The 26255-nt window shown below is 52.4% G+C and overlaps 1 protein-coding gene across 3 annotated transcripts in view; it reads right to left on the bottom strand.

Annotated features, from left to right (window-relative positions):
• The window catches only part of TRIP10 (thyroid hormone receptor interactor 10), a 69106-nt gene that overhangs the window by 22849 nt on the left and 20002 nt on the right, over positions 1-26255 (bottom strand). For 2 of the 3 annotated variants that reach the window (XM_067560415.1, XM_067560413.1), the window contains exons 2-3: positions 12809-12924; positions 4203-4259 (exon numbers count right to left, since the gene is read on the bottom strand). In XM_067560415.1, coding sequence (XP_067416516.1) covers positions 4203-4259; positions 12809-12924 — 173 coding nt within the window. Of the gene's footprint in view, positions 1-4202; positions 4260-4363; positions 4442-12808; positions 12925-26255 lie in introns of those variants that run through there. The other variant, XM_067560414.1, reaches the window with a different exon arrangement.

The following is a 26255-nucleotide window of genomic DNA, read 5'->3' on the forward strand; positions in this document are numbered from 1 at the left end:
AGTCCACAGGGGACCATTATGATCTAGCAGCCAGACCTGCATAACAGCCCAGAAAACCCCAGCCCGTGATTTCTGCAGCCAGCCCATATCTTGAGCTCGAGCGTGTTATTTTAAAGCGACATCCAATCCTGATCTAAAGGCTAAGTGAGCGAACACGCACCATCTGCCTGCCATGAGCTGGTCCAACGGTTCCTCTAAAAAACCTGTGCCTTGTGGGCTTTATCTAGCTTCAGCATCAGATCTTGTGGTGTCTTCCACTGCTAGACTGAAGAACCCTCCGCTATTGGAAATCTTCTCCCCATGTAGAGATTATTACATTATCCTAATGGTTTATTCTGGCCTTAATCTAGGAAGCCATAGGAACTGCTTAAGAGGATGGTGCAATAAACTCCCAACTAGCGCATGGCGGGATAACCTGCTACCAGGAAGAGGTCTCCGGACCCCTAGCAGATAGAGGCTTAGGCCTTGAAGCCATAAGGGTTTAGATCCCTTCCTATACATTTGAGTTTTTTAAACATTATTCTAACTCTGGATTTTCTCACTATTTAAGTAAGCGTCCACTTCTCCTTTTAAAACCTGCTAAAAACTCTCCAGCCCAGTGAAACTGTGGCAGGGCAACAAGTCCCACAGGCGAAACAAAAAACTAAAAAAGTTTCTCTGTGGTCGGTTTTAAATGTGAAGCCCCTGGGAGGTTTCACTGAACAAAAATCCCCTTGTTCCTGGATCATGAGGGAGGGAGAAGAGAAATCCCCTTCACCAAAAACCAGAGTCTTCTTTGAGCTTTGAGATGGGTTTAGATGAAATGGAACCTAGATCTAAGCCACCAAGACTGGAGGTTTTGCAAAGCCAGAACCCAGTTTATTTCATCCAAAGCTGTGACATCCGGAACACAGAGCATTGCAAACACTTTGGTGCAGTTCTCCATCTGGCCAGAAGGGGGCACCCTACTATCGACAGATCACCTGGCACCTCCAGCACCACAGTGGTAATTCTGGCCTAGTACAGACACAGGGTGGGGTGAGGGGGCTGGAAAGCAAGGACCCCCTGCACTCACCCAGCAGCAGCCGCTCTGGCGGCTCCTGTGTCCTGGGCCCAGTGCTCTGCTCTGGGCATTGCAAAGTGACCTGGGGCTCCGGGTGGTAACACCTGCAGCAGGGAGCTGGGCCCAGCCCCACAGGACACGCCGCTGCGGGTGAGTCAGGGACACAGAAAAAAGCCATGGACAAAACAGGGAAGGTCGGGGGGTGGGGGGGGGGGGGTCTCCAGCTGCAGCATTTGTGGCTGGCATCTGATTTCGCTGCATCAGTGCTGTTAACCGAACAGCCACCGGTTCAGTGCAGACAAGATAAGGGGAAGAGGTTTTGGGTGCTACGTTTCGGGCTGGGAAGGTCTGAAGGAAGCGGCCAGTCTTACAGCAGAACAGAGGGATGGATGAAGGTGTCTGAATTCGGGCTGGATTAGAGCCAGAGTCAGGGGCTGACCCAGCCTGAAACTTTGGCTCAGCCAGGGTCACACGCTCGGGCGGTCGGTCTGACAACCTAAGCATTGTGCCGCTTCAGGCAGATCTTAGGACAACAAATGATCCCAGCAGATTTTGCCCAAGCCCCACACCATCCCAGAGCAGAGCCCAGACCAAAACTGGGACGCAAACAAACAAACAACAACAACAACAACAGAACAGGCTTCTTCGCCGCTCGGATTAGAACCGGAACCGAAAAGGGTGGAGGGTTGGGTACTAAGATCAAATCCAATGGCCTGACACTCCTGACATTTCAGGACACAGAAGGCTTTACAGTTTTCTGCTCCAATCAGAAGTTAAGGGCCTGGTGCAGACATTTGCCAGACTGTATCAGACAGTCCAGTCCATCGAGTCCAGGATCTGGACAACACCAGCACTAGATGGTCAGCGGAAGGTGTAAGAACACAAGAACAGCCATACTGGGTCAGACCAATGGTCCATTAGCCCAGTACCCTGGCTTCCAACAGTGGCCAATGCCAGGTGCTTCAGAGGGAATGAACAGAACAGGTAATCATCACGTGATCCCTCCTGTCGGCCATTCCCAGCCTCTGGCAAACAGCAATCCCTGCCCATCCTGGCTAATAGCCATCGATGGACCTATCCGCCATAAGCTTAACTAGTTCTTTTTTGAACCCCATTATAGTCTTGACCTTCACAACATCCTCTGGCAAGGAGTTCCACAGGTTGACTGTGCGTTGTGTGAAGAAATACTTCCTTTTGTTTCTTTTCAACCTGCTGCCTATTAATTTCATTGGTGACCCCTAGTTCTTGTGTTATGAGAAGGCGTAAACAAACACTTCCTTATTTACTTTCTCCACACCGGTCATGATTTTATAGACCTCTATCATATCCCCCCCTTAGTCATCTCTTTTCCAAGCTGAAAAATCCCAGTCTTATTAATCTCTATTCATATGGAAGCTTTTCCATGCCCCTAATCATTTTTGTTACCCTTCTCTGTATCTTCTCCAATTCCAATGTATCTTTTTTGAGATGGGGTGACCACATCTGCACGCAGCATTCAAGATGTGGGCGTATCATGGATTTACAAAAGAGATAATATGATATTTTCTGTCTTATTACCTACCCCTTTCCTAATGATGCCCAACACTCTTTTACATTTTTTTGATGGCTGCTGCCCATTGAGTGGATGTTTTCAAAGAACTAGCCACAATGTTACCACTCAAGAAAGAGATCTTGGAGTCAGCTAATTTACACCCATCATTATATATGTATAGCTGGGATTCTGTTTTCCAATGTGCAGTACTTTGCATTTATCAACATTGAATTTCATCTTGTCATTTTGTTACCCAGTCACCCAGTTTTGTGAGATCCCTTTAACTCTTCACAGTCTGCTTTGAACTTAACTATCTTGAGTACTTACGTATCATATGCAAATTTTGCCACCTCACTGTTTACCCCTTTTTCCAGATCATTTATGAATATGTTGAACGGTACTGGTTCCAGCACAGACCCCCTGGGGGACAACACTATTTACTTCTCTCCATTCTGAAAACTGAGCATTTATTCCTACCCTTTATTTCCTACCTTTTAACCATTTACAGATGCAGAGGAGGACCTTCCCTCTTATCCCATAATCACTTACTTTGCTTAAGAACCTTTGGTGAGGGGCCTTGTCAAAGGCTTTCTGAAAATCTAAGTCCACTATATTCACTGGATCACCCTTGTCCACATACTTGTTGACCGCCTCAAAGAATTCTAGTAGATTGGTGAGGCGTGATTTCCCTTTACAAAACCCATGTCAACTCTTTCCCAACAAATTGTATTCATCTGTGTGTCCGATCATTTTGTTCTTTACTGTAGTTTCAACCAATCTGCCAGGCACTGAAGTTAGGCTTACTGACCTGTAATTGCCGAAATCGCCTCTGGAGCCTTTTTAAAAAATTGGAGTAACCGATGTGGGATAATTTGCCCCCCACGTTAAGTCCCATCCTGGCCTCGAATAGTTAAGGGTCTTAAATCCCAACACCTGAGGTTTAATAACCCTTCCAGAATAGTCATTTGCTGTAATTGTGATCACTCTGGATATTCCTGTTCCCCACATAAAAATGTCCAATCCCTTTTTAAAACTTACTAAATTCCTAGTTTCAACCACTTCCTGTGGCAATTGGTTCCAAAGGGTGACAGGCTCTGGCCTTGTATATACGTCAGGCAAGAGGACCATGATCTCTTCTGGCCTTTAGATCTATTAAAGAAACTTGAACCATTGCTACTTATAGAGTTTAAGACCAGGAGGGGCTATTCTCCTCTGACCTCCTGGAGAGCACAGGCCAGAGAATTTCCCACAATTACACCTGCACTGAGCCTGATTACTTGTGTTAGTGTTGGACTAAAGCACCTTCCAGAAAGGCAGGACGTATGGATTTGAAGATCTCAAGAGATGGAGAATCCATCACTTCCCTGGGGAGTTTGGTCCAGCAGCTTGTCACTCTACTGTTAAAATTCTGTGCCTTATTTTTAACTTGAAGTTATCCGGCTTTAACTTAGCATTATAGAAATGTAGGGCTGGCAGGGACCTCAAAAGATCATCTAGTCCTTTTTCCTCCATGCTGAGGCAGGACCATTTATACCTAGACAGGCGTGTCCTTAAAAACACCCAGCCTTTGATTCTTATTCTGCCTTAAGCAGAATGATGTGCTGAGATCAGACAGACAGAGACACTTACTTGGATTCTGGATCTTCTCTTGTGTTCCGTTTCGGAAGATACTTTTTCACCAGATTCCTGCAAACGAGAAGGAAAAAAAAAAAAAACCCATGGGAAAATGGAGGTTTCCTGTGAAACAAGGGCAGGGGTTTCCCTTAGTAGGGATGAGTGCAAAAATTTACCAGGCTATCAAGATAGAAGGCACCTTCCTCAGTTTCCCTGTAGAGATAGAAGCCATCTGAAGAAGGCATCAAGAAACCCCAAGTCCCAGCTCCAGCACCAGAAGTTTACCAGCCCTGCCCTGAAGATGATGGAAAAGCAGCAGACTTTTTGTGAGAGCGAGCCCCCTCCCAAAACTAACACAAGCCAACAGTGCGAGAGGCAGCTGAGGCAGTGAGAAAGGAAGTGACTTTCCCAGGGTCACCGGCAAAGCTGGGAACAGAATCAGCTCTGCCAAGTCCCAGTCCCACGTCTGATCCACTGGACTCTGCTGGAAGTATGCTGCAAAGTCCTTGGAGTCCCTGCCTGTCTGTTGTACTTATCTGGTTCAATAACATCGGAGTGCCTCTCAATCTTTAATATACTGTTCCACACAGGCCCTGTCCGGTAAGGCTATAATCCCCATTTCACAGATGGAAAACTGAGGCAATGAAAAAGAAAGAAAGCCTTGATCAATTTCACATAGTGAACCAGCGACAGAGTTGGGAAGAACCCAGGAGTCCCAGAGTTGGGAAGCACCCAGGAGTCCCAGGCCCTCCCTGCTCTAACCCACCAGACCCGCTCCACCCTCTGCTCCCAGAGTTGGGAATAGAAACCAGAAGTCCTGATTCTCAGGTCCTCTCTGCTTAGCTACTGCACCCTGCTCCCAGAGCTGCAAATCAAACCCAGGAGTGCAGTCTAGTAGCTAGAGCAGGGCACAAGGAGTCGGGACTCCTGGGTTCCATCCTCAGCTCTGGGAGGGGAGTGGTGTCTAGTGGTTGGAGCCGGGGGACTGGGAGACAGGACACCTGGGTTCTACCCCCAGCTCAGAAGAGATGATTCTTGACTTCCAATTTCCCCTCTGCTATACCCACTAAACAAAGATTAAGACCCAGGAGTCCTGACACCCAATCTCCCCGTGCTCCATTAGACCCCACTCCCCTGCACCAAGTGGAAAACCCAGATCTCTCTCTGGGACAGCCAAAGAAACAGGGCGTCACAGGAACAAAAAAACCCTTTTCTACATGACAGGATGGTGCTTTTTGGTGGGATTTCGCCCTGAGGCATGACAACTCAAGCTGCTTCAAAGAGCTGGGCAAAAAGAGAAGAGAAACCAAAAACTTCTGCTAGGAGGTTGGAGACACCCCCAGAGCCGAGGGACGGATGGACAGACAGGCAGCATGGTTTGAAGTGGATCCAGAGAGAGGCACGCTCCCGTAATGTGGTTTGCAAGAAAAAATGCTGGGCTCAGACGTCTCTGCCATATGCCCGCTCTTCCTGTCAGCCACCCTGGGCGACATCTGCAGAACCAGCCTGGAGGGGGCCCTTCCTTCCTCCTGCTAAAAATAGGCCCGTGACTTCTGAGTAGCCTGCAGCAGAGATCTAGCGACTCAGCAAAAAGGCGAGTAGGGCCTGGCACTGGCCCGCACCGGGAACAGGACAAGTTGGCTGCCTTCACCATCCCTGCTACAGCCATGGGGAGGGGAGCGCTGATCTCTCGTCACTGCCCTAGACAGGGACCAGGATCCATACACTGGTGCCAGGATTCACACCCACAGCCCCCCGGGGCACCAGCAGGACTCATGGCGCACGGAGGCTACGCTCTGAGCCTCAAGACCCATGTGTAGCTTAGCTGCAGAGCCGGAAAGGCCCCTGCTCCTTCGGGAAACGAGAAAAGACATTTCCTTCCCCACCAGCCACACTCCTATGATCTGCCTTCCAGTGAGGACAGGCCCAGCGCTAAGGGGGAGAAGCAGTGCACGTTGGATGTGGGGGTCGGGGAGGTTTTACAGGACCAGGCCACCCCTTCCACCCACCTGGTCCCAACCCTCTTGATCAATAATAAAACCCTTTTCACCCACAAGTCTCAAAGCACATTACGAAAGCATCAGGGTCCCCATTTTAGAGATGAGGAAAGTGAGAAACCAGAGGCAGATGTGACGTGGCCAAGGATACCCAGCTGTGGCTGCAGGGAAGAAAAACTGAGGCCCAGCCCCCGGCACATCCATTCCCAGATTCACACAGCCCACCCTGCTTGTGCTGAACCAATCCTCGTTTATTAGTCACAGCCTCAGGCCCCAGATGAGGTCGGGTCTCCACTGGGCTGCACAGACACAAGCCCTACCCCAAAGAATCTGGACAAGACAATGTATCACAGGGGAAACTGAGGCACGGAGTAGGGATGTGACTCGCCCCAGGTCACAGCACAGGTGAGGGGCAGTGCTCAGAATAGAACCCAGGTCTCCCAACCCAGTGCTCTGCCCACTAGGCAACACTGTGCCTGTTGGCTGGTTGGTTCAGGACGCACGTCAATCGTATGACCCTCTCCATCTCAAACGGAGAATTTCCTAGCCCTTGCAGGAAACTCCTGCCTCTCTTTCATGATGCAGCCTTCCTAGAAACCAGAGCAACACATAGCCACGGAGAGAGCCAGGCATGGTTTCACTTGCAAGTTGGGGCAGCCCCCGCTGAGAGTTTCTTTCCTGATTAGGAAAAAGATGGAGCCTGTGAGAGACGAGAAAGACAAAAAAAACCAAACCCACTCGACATCCAGGAAGCACCTCACCAACGAATTCACACCATGCCACTGAGCTGGCAAAATCCCCGCTGGTGTTTGCTCAATTCCCCAACAGACGGGTGCTGCGAAGCCCTGCAGGTCTGGCCAGGATCCCACGATACAGCTAGACGCTGCCTCTCCCGGGTTTGTCTGGCACGCTTTAGTCACGAGTTGCTCCATAGCAAGATCTCGGCCCCTCTCCGAGTCAAGCACAGGTTTTTTTATGATGATTTAAAAAAAAAAAAAAAAAAAAAAAATCCTTCATGTTGGGGTTTTTATTCCCCTTTTGTTTGTTTTAAACGTCTCGGGTCAGTTTCAAGCTGTTATCCAGGGCCTTGAGGGCTAGAAATGTACATTTTAAAACCATCCATAAGCTGAGATTCTTGCCCAGACACCAGCTGCCAGGAGCTGAAGTTTTCAGAAACATGCTGTAAGTCGGAAGACTCACAAAAAAGTCACAAGAGCTGGCAAAGCTGGGGCAAGTGTGTGTTTGTGGGGGGGTTGTGTCTGTCCAATTTGCTGTCCCCTGCTTGAATTATGCCCTGCCTGCGTGTCTGTGCAGGCACCACGCTGCCCCCTCTTGGAGGCTGGATCAGCACCATGCAGCTCTGCGAGGGTGTATTTTAAAGCCGGTTTACCTATCGCATCCGCCCCCCACCACCGTCCCCCAATCTCATGTGTCGTGGCGCTTCTGTGCAATAATCATTGCTGCTTGGCTGTCCGTTACCCCACGACGTTAACGTTTGCGGACGTCCACAGACGCTGCCCCAGCTTCTTGGCAGACAGGTTCACAGGTGAATGAATGAATGAATGAAAGATTCCTCCGAGAGGCCAAGAGGTTACCGTGGTTCTTTGGATGCATTACAAGACCTCAGGGTAAGAGGGAACATTTCACTTTCAGACAACTGGTTCCCGCATTCCACACATCCCGCTCCCACCGTTTAGACAGGTGAGCAATGGACGTGGGCAGTCGCTCCCTCAGTGCATTTAATGCGGTATCATTGACCGATAGGTGTCCCAACCCCAAAAAAACTCATCCACAGCAATTAGGATCAGAAGCCGCCACTAACCCTGGGCTGCTAACAGCCGATGTGACGTGGACAAGATGGGTTCAGCGGCTGATGGATCTTGCCTGCAAAAATTTGGCTCTCTTGTTGCAAAGAGACCAAGGACTGAGACAAGCTGGAGAAAGGCACCTACGCAGATTTCTCCGGGGCAGGAGATGAAGTACATTAGCAGCAGAAGGGGCAGCAAGATACTAGCAATGTCATTTCTACTCCGAGATCTTCCAGAGGGGCCTTTGTAAAAAAAAAAACACTGGGTCAATTAAATCTTTAAAGGGCCCGTGCCCATTTCAAAGCACCGTTCCCTAGGCAGGATGCACCTAGAGCCACCTCTGAAAGTGACCTATCAGAGGGAAAAGTGACCTGTCTAAGGCTCCCTGGTGAAGGAAGTGTGAAAATCGGGAACTGGCCAGACAGCTGGTTTGTATAATGAATCATCTCTGTGCACCACCACCACCATGGGGGCAGGGGGATTCGTTTTATTTTTAACACGAGGTGACCTTAGTGTCTTACCCGCATCCCCTCAACAATAGGAAGTGATGTGGGAATGGGTGTGGGGGAAAGGCAAGGCTGCTCCCTGCTAGATGGAATCAAAATGACTCAATTCTGTGACATAGGCCCTGTACTGCTAACGGCGATTCTTCTGGAGGACAAAGGAGCTAGGAGCGTGTGGCGATTTGGGGGTCTATCCTGGTTGCTGTGACCTGTCTAGCTAAGGATTTTATCTAAAGCCCCCACCCCTCATCATACTGTGTGATAGCCCCACGGACAGGACAATGCTATTAGTCCCATTTTACAGATGGGAAACAGAGGCCTGGAGAAGCTAAGGGCAGATTTTTCGAAGTATTTAGGTACCTAATTCCCACTGACTTTGATAGGAGTTAGGCACCCTAAACCTTTAAAAACCTGGACCTGGGCCACTTACCCAAGTCACACAGGGGTCTGGGGCAGAGCTGGGAATTGAACCCGTGGCTTCGCAGCATACTTTGCTCTTATCTAGCTCTTTTCATTGCTCTATTTCAAATAGCTTTACAAAGGAAGGGCAGGCCTGTTCGCCCCATTTTGCAGATGGGGAAACTGAGGCACAGAGAAGGGATGTGACATGCAGCAGAGGCCAGTGGCCAAGCTGGGAATAGAACTAAGGTCTCTCACTCCTGAACAGCCGGTCTCCTACCTACTGAACCACACGGCCAATGCTAGATCCCTAGGCACTGTACTGTCCTGTCTTCCTTGTGATGAAATGCCCAGCGGCCGTGCCATGCTGCATAGGGGCAGTCGTGCAGCGTACATGGCCATCAAGGAGCCTCTAACTCAGAGAGGTTCACCCCTGCCTCCTTAGAGTCCCCCTGCACATTATACTGTGCCGGCAGGTTGCTATCTTCCACCCCAGAAGCAGCCGCTTTTAGCCAGCGTCCAATCCTTCACATGCTAGAGAGAAACACGTTGCCAGGCCGCCAGGTTAAGAAAGCACCTCGGTTTTCACCCTGGGTCAGTTTCAATGGGGCTGGGAGGAATCTCTGAGCAGGGGAGACAGACTTGGGAGACCAGGGTTAGAGGACTGGGCTGGAACTCGGGCGTCCTGGATTCCGTTCCGGGTTCTGCCGCTGACCTGCTGGGCAAGTCGCTGCCACTAGCATTGCAAAGGAGCATTTGGTGCTTTCCAGCTGGGCTTCCCCACTTCTCATGTCATTGCAGAGGTGATTTCTCACTCAGCTTTTGGTTCTCTCTCCTGGAGGTTGCTAGGATCCCTGACCGATATCGCCAGGGCCCCTTCTCCCCAGTGGATCTGAACACCTGATTCTGCCTACATTCAAATGGGACGGTGGCATCCACATTTCTTCGCCAGCTCAGATTCCCCTCCCATCTTCTCAGCCGGCTAGTCTCCCCCTTCCCCGAGTGAGCCTGGGCCGCTTCTCTCTGGGTTTTGTCTTCACTGCAACATTAACTTGAGCATTATCCCTAACACAGGTCCTGTCCACATACAACCCTTCCCTCCCGTGCGGGAGGGCTGCTAACTCGAGCCAACCAGCCCAAGAGGGTGTGTACACAAAACGCTGCAGTGAGACCATCTCATCAGCTGCTAACACTACATCCCGTCTGCAGCTGCTGCACTGCTACAGACTGGGGACCGACTGGCTAAGCAGCAGTTCTGCAGAAAAGGACCTGGGGATTACAGTGGGCGAGAAGCTGGAGATGAGTCAATAGTGTGTCCTCATTGTCAAGAAGGTTAACGGCATATTGGTTGCATTAGTAGGAGCATTACCAGCAGATGGAGGGAAGTGATTATTCCCCTCTATTCGGCACCGGTGAGGCCACATTTGGAGTAGTGTGTCCAGTTTTGGGCCCCCCACTACAGGAAGGATGTGGACAAATTGGAGAGAGTCCATCGGAGGCAACAAAAATGATGAGGGGGCTGGAGCACAAGACTTATGAGGAGAGGCTGAGGGAACTAGGCTTGTTTAGTCTGCCTCAGCGAAGAATGAGGGGGGATTTGATAGCAGCCTTTAACTACCTGAAAGGGGGTTCCAGGGAGGATGGGGCTAGGCTGTTCTCAGTGGTGGCAGATGACAGAACAAGGAGCAACTGTCTCAACTTGCAGTGGGGGAGGTCTAGGTTGGATAATAGGAAAAAGTTTTTCCCTATGGGAGTGGTGAAGCACTGGAATGGGTTACCTAGGGAGGTGGTGGAATCTCCACCCTTAGAGGTTTTTAAGGTGCGGCTTGACAAAGCCCTGGCTGGGATGGTTTAGTCGGGGTTGGTCCTGCTTTGAGCAGGGGTTGGACTAGATACCTCCTGAGGTCCCTTCCAACTCTCATCCTCTATGAACACACCTGTTCTGCAGTGTAGACGCAGCTGCAGGCTAGTGCCCCTTGAATGCCGCTAGCCCTCCACGGCTTTCCCGCCATCCCCCCACAGAAGGATAACCAAGTTCTCCCGCGATTAACTGGGAAGGAAGTTACAGAGGGGCTCCACTTAGCGCAGAGCTAAGAATCAGGGGATGCGCCCCCCCCACAGAAGCCTCAGTACCACACACGAGCACAGAAATTGGGGGAGTGGAGAATGCTGATGAGGTCAGGTCCCTGATACGGGCAGCTTGGTGACTGGGCACAAGCAAACCACATGTGTTTGAAAACAGCTAAATGGACGTGTTTAGATCTGGAACACAAAGACCACGGGCCATGCTTACAGGACGGGGGTCTCTAACGTGGGAAGTAGGGACTATGAAAAGGATCTGAGGATCCTTGCAGAGAACCAGCTGAACCCAGAAGGGCTAACGTGATCGTGTGAGGTGTAAACAGGGGAACCTCAAGCAGCAGCAGAGAGGTGATTTTCCCTCTGTATTCGGCACTGGGGCCAGAATCCTGTGTCCAGTTCTGGTGCCCACAGTTCAAGGAGGAGAGCGACACATTGTCAGAGAAGAGGCACGAGAATGATTAAAGGATTCGAAAACCTGCCTGAGAGCGATCGACTTCGGGAACTCCATCTTCTTGACTTAACAAAGGGGTGACTCATCCACCTACATGGAGAACAATTATTTTATAAGGGGCTCTTCAGTCCAGCAGAGAAAGGTCTAACGCGATCCGACGGCTGGGAGCTGAAGCCAGACAAATTCAGACTGGAAAGAAGATGCAATTTTTTTTTTTTAAAAACAGTGAGAGTAAGTGAAACACTGGAACTACCTGCCACAGGCCATGGTGGATTCTCCATCACTGCCCATCACCGGGGGATCTGGGAGGCAGTGAGCACACACGGGTGGTCTGCCCTGTGGCGAGGCAGAAGACCGTCTCCATCTGCTCCCAGAGCTGGATTCCCAAACCATTCCCCCCTCCAAGAGCCAGGACTCCAAGTGAGCAGAGTCATTGGTAAAATTCAGCCAACAACAGAGCAAGAAGCAAGAGAAGTCAAAAACGCTTGGACGACAGCTCCCAAAACTCCCACCGGCCCTCGGTTCAGCTGTATTCCAGGCTGGATGCTCCAGGAGTGAGTCAGTCTCGAACCATTATTCCCAGGGGGGAGGAATGAGCTAGGAAAGGTTGACTGACACCTAGTTAACCCTTTGCTCCCTGGCTAGGTCATACCTAGCAAGGATCTTGGAGCACAGTGCAGACTATTAAGGCATGGGCAGGTCTGAGGGGACAGACAAGGGGAAAGACAGAGCTGTGGGTGGAGTGTGGGATCGGGCTACCCTGCCAGTCAATGCCCTGCATGGCTCTGGGCAAATCCCTTCTACTGCCTGTGCTTCAATGCCCATTTCACAGATGGGGAAATAGAGGCAAATGAACCACCCGGGGCTGACCCATGTCAGCTGGCTCCGGCTGTGGGGTTAGAAGATCACAGTACAGACACCCAGGCTCAGAGAACCATGTTACACAGCCCGGGCATGACGCTGAAATATTTTAGCCCTGCATCCCCAGTCAGCCGACACGGGCCAGCCATGGGTGTTTTATTGCAATGTAGAAACACCCAGAGAGAGGAAACCATTTGCTCCCAGTACTGAGGGAAGAGCTGAAGAGAAAGGAGCCAGGTCCCAGGACTCCTGGGTTCATCCTCTAACCACTAGACCCCACTCCCCTTCCACAGCGGGGAACAGAACCCAGCTCCCGACTCTAACCACTAGACCCCACTCCCCTCCCACAGTGGGGAATAGAACCGAGCTCTAACCACTAGACCCCACTCCCCTCCAGATGCCAGGAATAGGACCCAGGAATCCTGCCCCTGCTCTGCCCTAACCCTGACCACTAGGCCCGTGTGCCTTGAGCAGCAGTTTGGGCCTTTGTCCCCTGCCCTTGGCGCCAGCGTCCTCCTACCTCAGCTGCTTCGCGTAGGCCTGCTCGATCTCGCTCCGCTCCTTCACGAACTTCACGTACTTCTCCACCAGGTCCAGCCCCCACTGAGTGTGCCGCTCTAGGATGTCAAACTGGTCCTGGGAGACAGATTCGGGGGGGGAACGTGTCACCGGCAGGGCTGCAAACAATGCAGCCCCCTTCCTACGCCCAGCCGCCCTCGCTACTGGAACCCCCCCTCCGGGCTCAAGCCCCTGCACCCGGCCCCCCGAGACCAGGGCTCAGCTGCCAGCAATCCACCCCTCAGGGTTCAATCCCAAACTGTCCCAACCTGCACCCTCAGTGACCCCTCCCCCCCCCCATTCTGTCCCAAACACAGGGCTCAATTCCCCAGTCGTTTCCCCCCCACAACTCCCCAGCCACTCCTGCTCCAGGGTGCACAGCCAGAAGCTTCCCCGTATCGTGTCAACATCAGACCCCGTCTGTACCACCTGAATCCAGCCACTCACCCCCCGGCGCCCCCACCAGGCCTCTCGATCCTGCAAGCAAGCCCCCTATCGGCCTGAGGGCTAGGAAAACACAATGGTCCCAGATCCGATCCCCCCAGATCCCAGCCGATCCCTGATCCCACCCCACATTCAGAGGCCAAGTGGCGTGGCAGCTCGCCTTCTGCAGGGAGTGGAGGAAGCGCCTGGGTTCCCATGGAGCCCCCTCTGCCCCGGGCTCGGCCCAGCTGGCCGGCGGCCAGGCCCAGCCAGCCCCTCCTCAGGAGCCCCAGCCAGGGCCCGGAGAAGAAAGGAGGAGGGAGTTATTTACAAACCCTCCACACAATGCGGCCTTGTTCGGGATAGCCACTTTTGCCAGGGCCCAGGCAGGTTGAACATGAAGACCAGATTCCCCTCCCCAACGGCAGCCGGGCAAGGGGGAATCATCTCGGGCACCGGGCCCTTCACACTCACTCCCCGATGCCACAGCCACCCGCCTACCGCCCAAACCAAATGCATCCTCACCCCCGCCTGTCCCCCAGATCCTGTCACAGCAGTCCCCAGGCGCCCACCCCCAGCTGCCGCTGTCCCTTCTCTACGCAACCTTGGCATCCTGGGCGGCAACCCTCCCCCTCCTGCAGGTTGACAAAGCCTCTCAGACACTGCAACGGGATTTTAGCCACTGTGCCCCAGTGCAAACAGGTGTATAGGTGTACACGTACACACACGCACGCGCACACACACACACCCAACCTGGTGTAAAAGGCCGCAATGTCCCTAACCCTGGTTTCAAAATCCTGGCCCAGGCACGGAGCCTGTTTCAGCCTCAGCTGAAATATCCAGAATTCCATTAGTGAGGAGTTAAAGTCAGCTCAGCATCTGACACCCAGTAGCATGGAAAGGACATAAACCCTCATGCTCCAAAGCCAACCTCTGACAGGGGTCAGGAGGAAACTTCTCTATGGGAGAAACCCGCCCCTAACTGCCTCCTGCTGAGTTTCTTGCGCCGTCTTCTGAAGCTCTGCTCTGATCCACTGTGGCAATTCATATAAAGACACATTCCCTAGTCTACGCCTCTTCATTTCTCGCCACACTGCTATGTGAACCATGGCAGTGCCCGGAGGCTCGAGCCGAGATCAGGGCCCCATTGAGCTGGGTGTCACAGAGACACAATCCCAGCCCTGACCAGGATGGGGTCTTGATCTCGTTTCAGACCCTTTGAGAGACGGTCCCTGCCCAGAAGACACAGGAAGAGCAGGAACAGCCAGAGTATTGTGGGCTTTGCATGAACTATTATAAAAGAGTATTGGAAAGGATGTAAAACCTCAGACTTAAAGCAGTCTCTGTTCGGGATTAGCACAAGACCTTCCCGTGATCCTGAACTAGGAGGTCCATGGGTTTCAGCTAACTTTACCCCCTCTCGCTGGGTTCAGACACTAGACAGGTCACCGCTAAAACCAGCTTCTGACCGTGCGCTACGGGAGGCGTGGTTCACAACACCTCGTGCTTTGGGGCTGCCAAAAGCTGCCCCCCCGCCCCGAGGCTGGGTGCCTCGCCCCCCCATAGCAGCCAGCTCTGGGACCCCGGCAGGGCACAGACAGGCCCCTCCCCCACAGAGAAGGGCACAGGGCCCCCACTCCCTGCCTGGGGAGTAGCACCCACATCTTGCTCTCCCAGCACCCAATGGGACATCACTCCCCTGCCCCCCCCCCCCTGTAATACAAGTAAAGAGACCAGACAGACAGACTCAGGAGAGCTTAGTTCAGACCCCAGCTCTGTCACACCCCCCAGTTACCTTCACGGAACCCCTCTGGGGCAAGCCTCTGCCTGTTTCGACCAGGGGTTCTCAACCTTTTCAGCTCGAAGGCCACAGTTCTCCTTTGTACAACCCTGAAGGGCCAGCAGCCCACCCCCTACGGCAGTCAGACAGGAGTCCTCGCTGATCCCCCGTCCCCCGGCTGCAGCAGGGAAACCACGCACCTCCTGTAACTGCATGCACTTCACCTGGGTCCCTAGGCAGCGGCTCCCTTCTGTAGCCAGGGGGACGGGAGATCAGTGCTCCCCTTCTTCTGTCTCCAGCAGGACCCCAGCATCTAGGGACCAGGCGGCGCGCTTTGGCATGCTCCCTGCTACAGCCAGGGGGAGGGCAGCGCTGATCTCCCGTTCCCTCGACCCGTCTTGTAGCCCCACAGCAACGCACTCTGCGCCTGGGACCTTAGACGGTGTCTCCCTTCTGCAGCCAGCGGGAGGGGAGCAGCAGGCCACTTTGAAAGACCCCACGGGCCACTTTTGGCCCCGAGGCCATGGGTTGGGAACCACTGATTTAGACAGTGAGTTACTGTTCTTATTTGTATTACCAGAGCGTCTCCCATCTCGAGCCATGGAGCAAGATCCCACTGTGCTGGGCGCTGGATGTTATTTATTTGATGTGTCAGGGCAGCGCCTAGCAACCCCAGTCATGGACCAGGGCCCCCCCGTGCTAGGCGCTGCACAAACAGAATAAAAAGACGGCCCTTGTCCCAAGGAGCTTACAATCCAAGTAGAAGACAGACAGACAGATATGGACAGACAGACTTTTATTTCTTTAGCACAAGGGAACAGACAGCCTGATGCGCGGTCTCTGTCCATCTCTGTGCAGCGCCCAGGTGTCTTGGTGCAACTCTCACAAATAACACGGAAAGATTTTATTCCAAATATTAGACGTGAGATTCCAAGCGCAAATAAAGGTGGGGGAGAGAGGTTTAAAACCCAGCCCATCCGTGAGGAGAACTCCGCAAACAGCTAGGCGCCTGGGGGGGAAGGAAAAGCTCTGACATTGAAACCGACTAATTTTAGGCCCGGATCTCCATCAAGACGCCTTGTTTTGGTGCAACTAGATCAATAAAGGCTACGGGAGGGGAAAGCCTGAGGGTATTTAGAGAAAGAGCCATGCCACTTCTTAAACCCACATCCTAAATTTAGCAGCTGTCTCTGATCCACTAAATCCAAACCACCTTGCCTGAAGGAGGAAGGTCGGTACTGAGGGATATTTGAAATACTTTGCAAGGCACTTAACAAGCTCCTTCCCCAAAGGCTCTCTCAGCCCTTTAGAAACTTGGCACAAGCATCCCAGCAATTTGATAAGGAGGGAGAAATCAGTTTGTAAGATGGAGGGGGGGAAGGGAAAAGAGAGGGGATGATCCAGAAGGAGGAAGTGAACTTGCCTGAGGGTAAGTTCTGTTGCCTGTGTTATGCAGGAGGTCAGACTAGATGATCACAATGGTCCCTTCTGGCCTTGGAGTCTATAAATCTATAGTTAGTGAGGTCCCCCAGGGAGGAAGTGGCAGAGCTGGGGAAAGAGAACCCAGGAGTCCTGCAATTCCACCCCGAAATCATCCCTCCCCAATCAAACCTGGAGAACGAGAGACAGGCTGGGGTTTCATGCCTGCCCTCTTTAAAGCTTAAACAACGGACAAGTCTCCATCCAGAGAAGAAGGCTGGCACAGTGGTTAGGGCACTTGTCTTGATCTTGGGAGATGCAGGTTTAAGTCCTTGCCCTTCCACAGACTTTCACTGACCGTGGGAAAGTCACTTAGGGAACTGAGACACAGAGAAGCTATTAACACACCCACCCCACTCCCCCCCTCACGTTAACTAGCGCGACGTTAAAACACCACGTCACAGATAGTGCGGACAGGGGCGAGCTGGGTTCAACATCACACCACCTGGCCAGGGCTAAACCTGGCTGGAATAAGAGAGCGAACCCTAACCAGATGACGTGATGTTAAACCCAGCTTGTCCCCGTCCACACAGCAGTGTTTTAACGTCTTGCTAGTTAACATGACTCTTCGAGTCATGTGCTAACAGTGCCTGGTGAGCCATTAAGGACATGTCACCACTGTTTAAGGTGACTCACAGCTAAAGAATTGGGGGGGGGGGGAAGGCAGCTGTGTAGCATTTGGATTACTGACGTTTCTTTTATGCCCATTGCTTTCATAACCGCCCTGCTCCCAAACGCAGCCAGGAGAAGGAGAGCAGAGCCAGCAGCAGAGGAAAAGGCAGGATTGCTGGTGACAGAACGGGGTGTGGATTTAGGGGCTTCACCTGACATAGCTCGGAGCAGTTTGGGAATGGGGCAATTGAATCAGTCATTCGGATAACGGACACCACGTGCCTGTCACCTGAGGGCCTCCAATGCTTTGTGGAGCATCCAGTGGCACCCCTGGGAAGCATTTAAAAAAATTTTAGAAGTGGGGGAAACCGAGGCACAGGAGTGACTGTCACATGATCACATAGCATGTTACTGGCAGAGCTAGGAATAGAACCCAGGAGTCCTGACTTTTCACTAAACACCACCCAATGTTCTAACCACTAGACTCCACTTCCCTCCCAGAGCTAGGGAGAGAACCCAGGAGTCCAGGCACTTAGTCCCCTGTCCTAGCTATTACGCCAAATTCCCTCCCACAGGTGGGAACAGAACTAAGTTCAGACTCTGTTCCTGCTCTAACTCCTAGGCCCTGCTCCCCTCCCACTCCCAAGAATAGAACCCAAGCGTCCAGATTCCCAGCCTGCCCTGCACTAGCCATTAAAGTCCACTCCATCTCCAGTGAGAACTGACATACAGCAACACCGATGTGCACGCTCTGTTACTGACGGCTAAGAGGAAGTGTTCACAATCAGAGTTACAGTGGAAGTTGAGGTAGAAGATTTACCCAAGATAAGTCATTATATTACTTTCTTCTGTAGTGAGCACAGATTTTTTTTTTTTTAAACCCCCAACGTTCGGCACAGGATTGCCAGAACCCAGGAGTCCTGGCTCCCAGCCCCTCCTCTGCTCTAATCACTAGACCCTACTCCCCTCCCAGAGCCAGGTATAGAACCCAGGAGTCCTGCCTCTCAGCCCTACCTTGCTCTCGCCACTTTCTGAATGCAATCCAGGCATCAACGTCCCATCTTCACCGCTCTACTCATCAGACCATGCTCCCCCACCAAAAGCTGGGAACAGAACCCAGGAGTCCCAGACTCCCCCCAACCCCGCCTACTACTAGACCAGCCTTCTCTAAGGTACAATCTCTGATATCAGCCAGGCACCAGTTACAGGGACAGCTGACCCGTTTCTGACTGGACTTGCCCGTTTGCAGTCGGATTGGGGCCTTTGTTTTCCCTGGCTTGGCAAAGGGGTGTGGGGGAAGATTCCAAAGAAACCCCACAGCATCCCATCTCCACCCTCCAGCAGGACCTGACACCACGGACCTGAAGCTCTCAGCACCACTCACAGGTCAGCCGGGCGTCGAGCGTGACTCACTGGCTCCCCTGCATTCCTGCGGCGCTTAGCAATTGATTGTAACTAGAAGCCAAAGAACTACATTGCCAGGTTAGATCAGCCTGGGGGCGGCGGCACCCCACCGTGCCAAGGGAAGGCAGCTCTGTCCCAACATAAAAACCCACAGGACCCTGGTTCTCAGTGACGCTGACCTCAATGGATCGTCTTCTGCAGCGTAAAAAGGATCTCAGTGAAATACCCCCTACGCAAGAGGCATCTCCAGCAATGTGAAGCCGGCATGTGCGCTTATGCTCAGCACACCGCGTCCTGGGCATAGCACGGTAGCTATTCTCTGCTCCCCACTGGCCGAGGTCCCATCCACACCAGCACAAGCTACTGTGTATTCAACTTTCTTGTGTTCCAGAGTCACGCAGGAGCCCAAAAACTCAGATTCGAAGGCCAGAAGGGGACCATCACGATCATCAAGCCTGATCTCCTGGTACGACACAGGCCACACCACTTCCCGGGATTCATTGCTATTTGAACGAAAGCAAATCTTTCAGAAAAAGACATCCAGTCTTGATTTTAAAATGGCCAGGGATGGAGAATACAGCACAGCTGCCGGTAAGTTGTCCCTTTGGTCATTTTCAGTCACTGATGTAAGTTTACAACATATTTCTACTCTGAATTTGCCTAGCTTCAAATCCCAGGCACTGAATCACGTTAGACTTTTCCCTGCTGGATTGAGGAACCCTCTATTAGCAAATTTCGGTTCCCCCGGTAGTATTTATAGACCGATCAAGTCACCCCTTATCCTTCTTTGTGTTCATCTAGATCAGTTGAGCTCCCAGAATCCCTCGCTAGGAGCCATATTTGCCATTCTCATGACTTTTCTCTGAACCCTCTCCAATTTTTCAATATCCTTGAATTGGGGACAGGAGAACTGGACACAGTATTTCAGCTGCATTATTTTGCCTAGGATCAATGTCAGGCTGACAGGCCTATGTTTTAATTTAGGTCATCCTGTTTACCCTTTTAAAATATCATTAAATCATATACCCTGTCTTCCAGTCTTATAGAACTTCCACAACGTTCAAAGAGTTATTGGAAAAAACTCATCACTAATGTTCCAGTGAGCGCCTCACCCAGCTCTTTTATAACTCTTAGATGCAAAAATACAGAAAGAAGGCTGATTTTGCACAGCATCTAGTGGAACAGGGTTCTAAGTCCATGCCTTGGGCTCCTAGCACTACTGTACCCATGGCTCTTCTATGGTGCCTTCCATCCATAACCTCAAAGCACTTTACAAAAGGTGGCACATCCTCCTCCTTCCCATTTCACAGACGGGAAAACTGAGGCAGACACACACGCTCTAGATCTCTCTTACACAGAGCAGAACCCAAGTCACTGCCTCTCAGGCTGGTACCTGATCTGCATACAAAACGTAGCGGCTTAGCTGGGAGAGTGGAGAAAGATGTCACAGTACCAGGACTCCCCCACCCTCCAATAAGCCCTCCAGCAACTGAGAGACAAGGAAGGTGAGGCAATATCTTTTATTGGACCATCTTCTATGGGTGAAAGAGACAAGATCCTGAGCTTACATGCAAAGTGCTTCCGAATCCACACTGCAAATAGACACCCGTGGCTGGCCCATGCAACCTAGGCTCAAGAACTCTGCGAGGTGGAAGGGTCCCAGAGCTCTAAACATCTACACTGCAATTAAACAGCCCCTTCGCCCGCGCCAGCTGGCACCAGCCAGAGCGGGGGTTCAGTTGTAGTGTAGACATAACCCCAAGATCAGCACAGCCTAGAATGAACGGCTGCAGCACGAACAACGGCGCCGGATTCTGATCTCGTTTTCGCCGACACCATAACGTGAGTGCAGTCAGCAGGAGTCACTCCAGATCTACGCTGGCGCAGCAGAGATCAGGACGTGGCCTGTGGCCTAGTTCCTGGACTGGAACCTCCTTCCAGCGCAGCGGACCTCATGTGACCCACAGCAGTTCCTAGCCAGGAGGGTTAGGATAGAATCCGATCTAAGCTGCAAACTATTTATCCTAGGAACTCCCACCCTTGCGTGTCACTCCAGCCAAGTCTGCCCCACCCAGGAAACAATGACCCCCAGGCAGAGTTAACCCCCCGAGTGCCAGAGTCATGTACACCCTGCCCCGACCCTCTCTGGGACAGCGGCACTGATCCCTGCTTCCCTTGAGATGGCTGAAATCAGCTCGGATTTCCACCCCCTTCCGTTATCTGATGAGAACCAGATGGCAGCAGATTGGATGGGAGGACAGAGGCTTCCCATGGGCCCAGCTTTCAGCCAATGTGCCCAAAACCAAGAGCAACATAAAAACACGGCAGGAAATCCGGCTGCCTGGTGCATCCCGCTAAGGGCAGGGACCTGGCGTGTGTATCAGAACAAAGCAGCACAGCTGGGCGATAAGGCGACAGACACCAATGGACGAAACACCCTGGACTATCAGTCTCATTACTGACCCAAAACGGCCAGCGCACAGAGTGTGTACAAAAATCTTGCAACAGGACTACTATAAAACTCCTGACGCTGCTTTTAATAATCATGAGATTTCACTCCCCCCACCCCCACACACACACAGATAAATTTGAGGTTATTTTTCATTTACCTCCTGGTTTCCAAGCTTTCAGGGTCATGTTTTGAAGCTTTCCTGCACAGCCCGGAAGGTTAGAAACTTAGCTGAGATTGTCACATTCACATGACTCCAGAAGCTTCAGGCTTTAAGTAAAGGACATTCTCTGGTGTGTGTTCCCCCAATCCAGCTGGAAAGCAGCCATTATTTTCACCAAGAGGCCAGGATCTTGTTGATCTCACTGTTCTCTTGCCCTTGGTACCAAGCCAAGATTCAATTCCAGGCTACACATTAAGTCATTACTATTAGCAGCTACAGACTGAGGGTGGAGTCCCATCATGCTGCACAGACAGTCCCTGCCCCCAAAAGGTGCGTCCAGGGGAGATGAGCCCTGAGAGGTGAATGACTTGCCCAAGGACATACCAGGTGTCTGAGCGAGGTCTCCTTGTCACAAGTCCAGTGCCCAACTCCTGGACCACCCTAAGCACTGTGGAAGGAAGACAACCCGCCCTTCCAGTGAAGTTTGAACATGGCTCCTTCAGCATCATACCACAAACCCCTTTGAGCTAAAGGAGTAACTCCGTTAGCAGGCAGCAGCAGTAGGCTGTTATCTTTCAGTAGGCTGGCCACCAGAGGGGAACACGAGTGGGTGTGTTAATACCACCTAGTTCTTATATATAGCACTGTTCATCCACAGATCTCAAAGCACTTGGGGCCAGTATCATTATCCCCATGTTATAGATAGGGAAACCGAGGCACATAGAGGGGGATGACTTGCGCAAGGGCACCCAGCAGGCCAGTGGCAGAACCAGGACTAGAACCCATAGCTCCCAAGTCCCAGCCCAGTGCTCTATCCACTAGGCACACTGCCTCCAGCACCTTGCTCAGCCAAGCCGGTTAGTTCTTTTGACCTCTGATCCCAAAGTTAGTTCTCTGAGCCACCGCATCCAAGAGGATGCAGCCTCATGTCCCGCAATTGCAAGGCTATGTCAGCTGTCAGGGCAGTGCCAGGTTGTAGAGAGACTGATGGGGAGGAGAAACAGTGGTGTGAATTTTAAGGGCAATGCACAGTTAAGTACCAGGCCTGGAGCACACAAAAATGATGGATCCTTTTCTCCTGGGAGCTCCCTCAATCTATGGTCAAGCCACCTGCGCACAGGACAGAGCTAGGAGCTCAGCTGATTACCTCTATGTTGCACCAATAGATATCCAGCCCCAAACTCCCGTGCCCCGCAGACACCGGGCCAGGATGGATTTTCCCAGGGCCAGCACTCTCCTCTCTGGGGTCCTGGTTGAGAGTCAGGATTTGGAGGGGGGAGGGGGGGGATGTTCCCCAAGGTATACGGTGCACTTTGAACGGGAGCAAAGCGAGTCCAAACGACATCCACCTCCGCGGACGAGAGAGAAACAGGGGTCGATGCGTCTAATCCGGCCCCCCCGGGGCCCATTCGCACAAGGCAGCTCTGCAGGAAACACGTAAGGAGTGAAGGCAGGCAGGTCCCTTGCCTTATGTCCCCAGCGAGGTCAGTGATCAGACGCCAAAGGCAGAGACGACAAACCCACCCGGCATTTACTATCAGGCGAAACCGACGCCACCAGCTTTGAAAGCGGATCCGAGGTGGGATGCGTTGGGGACAGAGACTGTTTGGAAAGGCTCCGCAACAAGCTGCTGAGGACAGGTAGGGTCCAGACAGAGCCTCCTAGGGCCGGGACAGGGAAGCAGAGGCTGGCTTGGGCAGAGCAGCCGCGCTTCGGCTGTAATAGGCAGAGACTTCGCAATCCTCCTGGAGCACGGACCCTCCACAGGCGGTTATGGGAGGAAATGCCAATCCACCCACTGACTTCGGTGTCTTTCAGCTGGGGGGCGGGGGGAGGAGGGGAGGAATGTAACTCAAGGATGTTTGTTGCAGAAGGAGCGTCTGGAGCCCAAAAGAAAATCTAGCAGCAGGAAGACAAAGCCTGGAGCCGGATGGAGAAGGGCGGCAGATGGAGAAAGATGGATCCTATCGATCAGTTACAGCCTACTTGTCTTGCAGTGGAAGCACAGAGGCTCGCTCCTGAGTTAGGATCTGGCGCAAAACTGGAGTCGTGCAGATGGCAGGGATTATTTCGGCTAAGGGGGTGCAGCGCTGCAGGGAATGGGCTCACTGGCGGGGGGCCTCTCCTCCTGCAGTCTGAGCTGACCCCAATGCCCCACTAGGAGGTAACTGGGCTGCCGGGAGTGGGGTGGGAGGCTTTGTAGGGGGACGCTCTCCCTTCACAGTTGGTGCGGACTTTAGTGCAGCACCAGGGGCCACTGAGCTGCTGGGAATGGGGTCAGGGCACAGTGGGGGAGGGCGCTTTGCCCTCACAGTCAGTGCTGGCCGGCACAGGGCAGAAGGAGCATCTTTTGAATGACACACCCCCGGACGCAATGCCGGGCAAAGATCCTGTGGCAGTTTTACAGAGCAGGGGCTTTCACCCAAACGTCTTGGCCATTTTCCAGGGTGGGAAATGACACTTTACCTCCACAGCTGCGTGAGTTGGTTAACGAAGAGCTATAGATCTGGATTGAAACGCATCCGTCCTCAGCTCTGGGAGGGAGACAGCACCCCCCCTTTTACAGACAGGTTCAAAGCAACATGCCCCAGTCTCCAGAACTGGAATCTGAACTGCAGCATCCGACAGCGTCCTGTGCTCATATGATTTTTCTCCAGGAGATTCTTCACTTGCCGCCCTGAATAGGGCGGGTGTTATACAGCTGCTGTGCCCCACTCCAGAGCCAGCCACATCTCAGTCCAGGCGAACGATCCCTGTACAAACAGCTGCCATGCTCCACCCCACAGGCAGCTGCATCTCAATGCTGGGAGCAAGGAGAAGATGGTTTTGTGGTTCAGGCATTAATCGGGGACACAGGAGTCCTGTCGCAGATTTCTTGTGTGATCTTGGGCAAGTCGCTTATCTCCACTTTATGGCTGGAAAGTTAATAGCGCTGTCTTATTTCACAAGGTGTGAGAGAAAGGCACTGCCTAGGAATAGGGCATTAAAATTGTGAGGCGTTCAGGTACTATGGTAATGAAAGCCACATCAGAGATACAACAGCACCTATGCTCCACCCCGAAGCCGACTGCATCTGAGTGCGGGGCAAGGGATCGGTGTATGCACAGTCCCCATGCCCACCCTAGAGGTGGCAGCATCTCAGGGATGGCCTTAGCTATCCCTTTGTAGCTTGTAAAACACTTTACCATCTGCAGGATTCGTAGATTAGAAAGGGCCATTCTGATGATCTCGTCTGACTTCCTGTATATAAGACAGGCCATAAAAACCTTGCTCGAAAAAATTCCTAGGGCAGATCTTTTTGGAAAACATCTCATCCTGATTTTCAAGTTGCCAGTGACGGAGAAATTGTTCTAGGAGTTAATTACTCTCACCATTACAAATGTATGCCTTTTTTCCCCGTCTGAATTCGCTTAGCTTCGATTTCCAGCCGTTGGACCCTGTTCTACCTCCCACAAAGGTTTATTCTGCCAGTGATCTGCACCATGCAGGTACCCAGCAATCCAGGCCTTTGTGATTTCCCCTTTCACTTGCCCAGTGATCAAATCCACAGCTACTGGTGCCAAGACGCAGCTGGCTGTGGAGTGGGACACAGCAGTGATTTGCCACCACCACCATTCCCCCACCTACTTCAACCCTCTAAGAGGCAGTGCCACAAGAGGGGAGCTCCCCCTCTGCTAATTGGGGGCAGGCAGACAGAGTTCTCCCCCGCACAGCTAGAGCCAGACTCAAGCGGCCGTTCACCGGCGGGCTTGGGGCGGGTAGGGCGTCTCCAAACTGCACCCAGGATTCAGATTGCTGGCTGACAAATTCCACTCTAGCCCCCAGCTAGCGCTTCTGGTTGGGGCCAAGAGCCACACCTGTCTGGAGTTCACACTCGGGCAGAACAGCTGGCCACCTCTTCCTGGTTCAGGGAGGAAGGGAAGAGGAGATGTCTCAACCCCATGTCCTGAAAGGGACTGACTGTCTGGAGATTGGGGGGATGGGGGGTGTTAACAAGGGATGCATCGAAAGAAGCTTTACCTTCCTTTCTACCAGGGCCCTCCTCCTGTTTTAGTGCCAGGTGGCATACAGCACAGAGTCACCAGTGATTCTGGGAAGCAGTTTAGCCTAATGGTTAGAGCAAAGGGGGCTGGGAACAGAACTAAGGAATCCCGAGTTAGGGCCCCTCACACGCAACCTCACAGCTCTACACACTGCACTGCACTCCCAGAGCCAGGCACGGAATCTGATTGACACACACCCTGATCTAGACAACACAACTTCCCATCCCTGGGAACAGCACAAGGATGTTGCCTAATGGTTAGAGCAGGGGGCTGGGAGTCAGGACTCCTGGGTTCTACTCCCAGTTCTGGGAGAGGAGTGGGGTCTAGTGGTTAGAGCAGGGGCTGCGAGACAGGAGTCCTGGTTCTGTTCCTACTTATTCTCTGTGGGACCTTGGTGGGGGGCAGGAAACAATCTCCATGTCCCCTTCTAAAATGGGGATAACTTTGAGATCTTCCAGTGAGAGGCAGCAGCGCAGGCCAAGATACTCATTAGCAGGATGAAGTTTTAATAACTCTCTCAGCCTTCCCCCCCCCCACCCCCCAGCAACAACGCAAACTCCTAAGCAGCCCAGCACAGCCAGCACCCCCCCCCCCGCTCCCTCCTCCCCTCCCCCGTGGGCCGCATGACGATCATTTGACTATTCAAACCAGCCGACCCCACATCAGCCTATTTGCCTATTCAAAGGAGGCCGCAGCCCCATCTCTAGGCAACGCCTTTGGTGCAGAGTGGAAGTTCAGGCTGAGAGACTGGTAGAACCAGCCCTGCCGGGTGGAGGATGAGAAGGGCAACGGTTGTGTGTGCGAGAGAGAAATACTGAGAGGAATAGAGCTAACGAGGATGAAATCCGGCTTCTTCATCGATTCCAAGGCCAGGACCCTTCCGATCATCTGGTCTGATCCCCTGTATATCCCATCACAGGCCAGAAAACTGCCCCCGAACGATCCCCATATGAACCAGAATGGAGCCTCCAGAAAAAAGTACAATCTTGATTTTCAAACTGCCCGGGAGGAAGCCCAAATGGTAAACGACCTGTCCTGTTAAAGACGTGCACCTTA

The sequence above is a fragment of the Emydura macquarii genome, unplaced genomic scaffold (genome assembly GCF_026122565.2).
Source record: "Emydura macquarii macquarii isolate MOO-44397 ecotype Brisbane River unplaced genomic scaffold, CSIRO-AGI_Emac_v2 contig_2292, whole genome shotgun sequence".
NCBI lineage: Eukaryota > Metazoa > Chordata > Testudines > Chelidae > Emydura > Emydura macquarii.